Source organism: Orycteropus afer, unplaced genomic scaffold (genome assembly GCF_000298275.1).
Source record: "Orycteropus afer afer isolate SDZICR_OR568_19922 unplaced genomic scaffold, OryAfe1.0 scaffold00723, whole genome shotgun sequence".
Taxonomy (NCBI): Eukaryota; Metazoa; Chordata; class Mammalia; order Tubulidentata; family Orycteropodidae; genus Orycteropus; species Orycteropus afer.
In genome coordinates this window covers 795138-798127 of record NW_006922310.1, presented here as the reverse complement: position 1 = coordinate 798127, position 2990 = coordinate 795138, and the positions used below count along the sequence as shown (strand labels likewise).

Below are 2990 nucleotides of genomic sequence, written 5' to 3'. Positions count from 1 at the left end.
CTGAGCACTTTGAATGACAGGTATGATTTAGCTATGTCCATGTCAGAAAGAGGAATCTGAACAGAGGCCGACAGAAAAGCCCAGTGTATAAGAAAACCAACTGAGTCTGGTAGATGGATAAGGTGTATGAACTTGTAAAGATTAAACTAGAAAGGATCATGGAGGGTCCTGAACACTAACAAAATAAAAAACAAAACTCACTGCCACTGAGTCGATTCCAACTCATAGCGACCTCCTTTGGGTTTCCGAGGCAATAAATCTTTACGGAAGCAGATTGCCCAGTCTTCCTTCCAAGGAGTTGCTGGTGGGTCTGAACCCCCACCCTTCTGGTTAGCAGTCAAAATGCCTTAGGCACTCCAACACCAGAGCTCCTTTCCTGAACACTGTTGTTGTTGTTTTTGCCGTCAAGTCGGCCCAACTCATAGTGACCCCACCTTGGGTTTCCGAGGCAGTATCACTACAGAAGTAGGATTGCCCAACCTTCCTTCCGAGGAGTGGCTGGTGGGTTTGAACCGCCAGCTTCCTGGTGAGCAGTCAAGTGCCTTAGGCACTATGCTACCAGAGCTCCTGAACACTAGTCCACTCTTATTTGTAGGTAAGGGGAGCTTGTAAAGGTTTTTGAGAAGAATGACAACATTTTAACTTTGCTTTTACTATTATTCTAGTGGAAAGAATATAAGGATTGTTTTCAAACTATCTCTTGGTGGTTCTTAGAAGGAATGCTTGAGAAATGACCAAGACTGGGAAATGCATATTTCCAGCTGGTTTTTTAGTTTGTTTGGTTGGTTTTTTGGTTTCTCTCCAATACAAGCCAATCCTATTGTTTTAAATGGGGCCTGAAAGGATACTTTAAGTATGTAATGAAAAACATGTTAGAGAAATAGTAATGTTGCACATTCCCTACTAGTACTTAAGAACATAATGGCTTCTATGTGACAAAAGGGGTGGAGGATAGTTATGGTTTCTTTTTGTTTTCACCTTTAAATAGTCACATCTAGAATGAGCAATAAGGAGCTCTGGTGGTGTAGTGGTTAAAGCATTTGACTGCTAACCAAAAGCTGGTGGTTCCAAACCTGCTCTGCTGAGGAAAAATGGGGCAGTCTGCTTCCATAGATTTACAACCTTGGAAACCCAATGGGGGTCACTGAGTCAGAATAAATTCAATGGCAGTGAGCTTGGTTTTTTTGGAGGATGAATAAATTTGCAAACATATTACAATACACTATAGAACAGTTTAAAAGTGAGTATGTGTTGAATTCCACATTTAAATTAAAAAAATAAAATAAATCCTTTCCTGAGGTACAAGAAGCCCTGTTGGTGCAGTGGTTAAAGCACTCAGCTACTAATCAAAAGGTTGGTGATTTGAACCCACCAACCACTCTGCAGGACAAAGATGTGGCAATCTGATTCCTTAAAGATTACAGGATTGGAAACCCTATAGGTCAGTTCTACTCTGAACTATATAGAGTTGCTATGAGTTGGAATCCCTTCACTGGGCAATGGGTTGTTTTGTTTTTGTTTGTGTTTTTTAATCGAAGGAGTAAACTGAGGTTCCAAGGAGTTAAATTATTTGTCCAAAGTGAAAGAAACAATAAAAAATGCAGTTTGGGGAATATGAAAAAACATAGTCAGGTGACTATTTTTTGGTTATTTTCAAAGGTGTTTAAGTGTTAAAATCACAATCCAATACTACTCCCAATGAGTCTGGAAGAAGGTTGTGGTTGCTGTTATGTGCCGTGGACTCATAGCGATCGATCCCTCCTTGCTTTTCTGAGGTAGTATCACTACGGAAGTAGATTGCCCAACCTGCCTTCCGAGGAGTGACTGGTGGGTTTGAACCGCCAGCCTTCTGGATAGCATGCAAGTGCCTTAGGCACTACGCTACCAGAGCTCCTTGCTGTTTTACAGCAGTTGTTTTACTCTTAAAAACTTCGAGGAGGAGGAAAAAGGTTTAAGAGGTAATTGCTTAAGGTCATCTTGACTGTAAAACAACTGCTCACGCTGGGAAAATAATTCTTCAAGGTCACCTTCTGTGCCAATCAAGTACGAATTTTTTTTTTTTCTTTAAGCTAGTGCATTCTCAATAAATAATGCTGGTCTCAAATTTTCCCTGTACCTGGCTCATATGTCGATAAGGAAAAAATGACCATGATTGCTTTCTGGACAGCTAATACTCAGTTAATTACCCAGAAATAACTTCCAAGTTGCAGGGCTACCATTCAGGTTGTCTCTCTGCAATGAAATTAGGTGAGAGCCAGATTACGTTTCCTTGCTTTATGGTTACAGGAATTGGGGAGAAGGTTCTCTGTGGGGTTAGGAGTAAATGCACCACCATAGATAAAATTTAGGAAATCACTTAAAGATTGAGAGGTATCCACCAAAAATGTCCTTCTCTGAAATCGTAGGCAGGACTAGGCTAGGACGCTCCAGTAACAGCTGGGAATCAAAGCAAAAACGGGGTTAAGAAGGCCAATGCTAAGGATATCGTCCCAACTGCTTTTAGGGGGAGGGGATACAAGTGGAAGAACTAAGCATTTTAAAATTAGAAAGCAAGGATGTTGGTGGAAGGAAAGAAAGGGCTCGAGAGACCACGAGGACGAATGGATACAGAGTGCTGAAAAGGATTTGCTCCCAATTTTTGCTCACCTTGAAGACGACGTAGTGCGTTTTTGGCCAAGGGAAACATCTTTAAGAAGTAAACAGAACGGCGGAAACTGCAGGTGCTGGCTAGCTGCAATTCACCTCCGATATCCTTGTAAAGAGCGCTGAAAAACAAAATGGCTTCCGGCAGGGCTCTTTAGTGAGATTTGATGAATTGTCGCGATAGCTGAAGAACAAAATTACGTAGACCGTAATTCTCTTTACCGCCAAGAAAAGATAAAGAGCTTTTGGGAAATGTAGTTTCAGGCTGTATAAATGAGGCTTTATGGTGTTTAATAATGAGAGAACACCTTGAAGCCAGGTTTAGGATTCTTTAGAGGAGAGTTGAG

The 2990-nt window shown here is 41.2% G+C and overlaps 1 protein-coding gene across 1 annotated transcript in view; it reads right to left on the bottom strand.

The window, feature by feature from the left end:
* Positions 1-2695, bottom strand: part of LOC103211311 (cytochrome c oxidase subunit 7B, mitochondrial) — a 5048-nt gene extending 2353 nt beyond the window's left edge. The window contains exon 1 of the mRNA XM_007957257.2: positions 2647-2695. Within this exon, the coding sequence (XP_007955448.1) occupies positions 2647-2686 (40 nt within the window). The 5' untranslated portion in view covers positions 2687-2695. The remainder of the gene's footprint in view (positions 1-2646) is intronic.
* Positions 2696-2990: the final 295 nt, after the last annotated feature.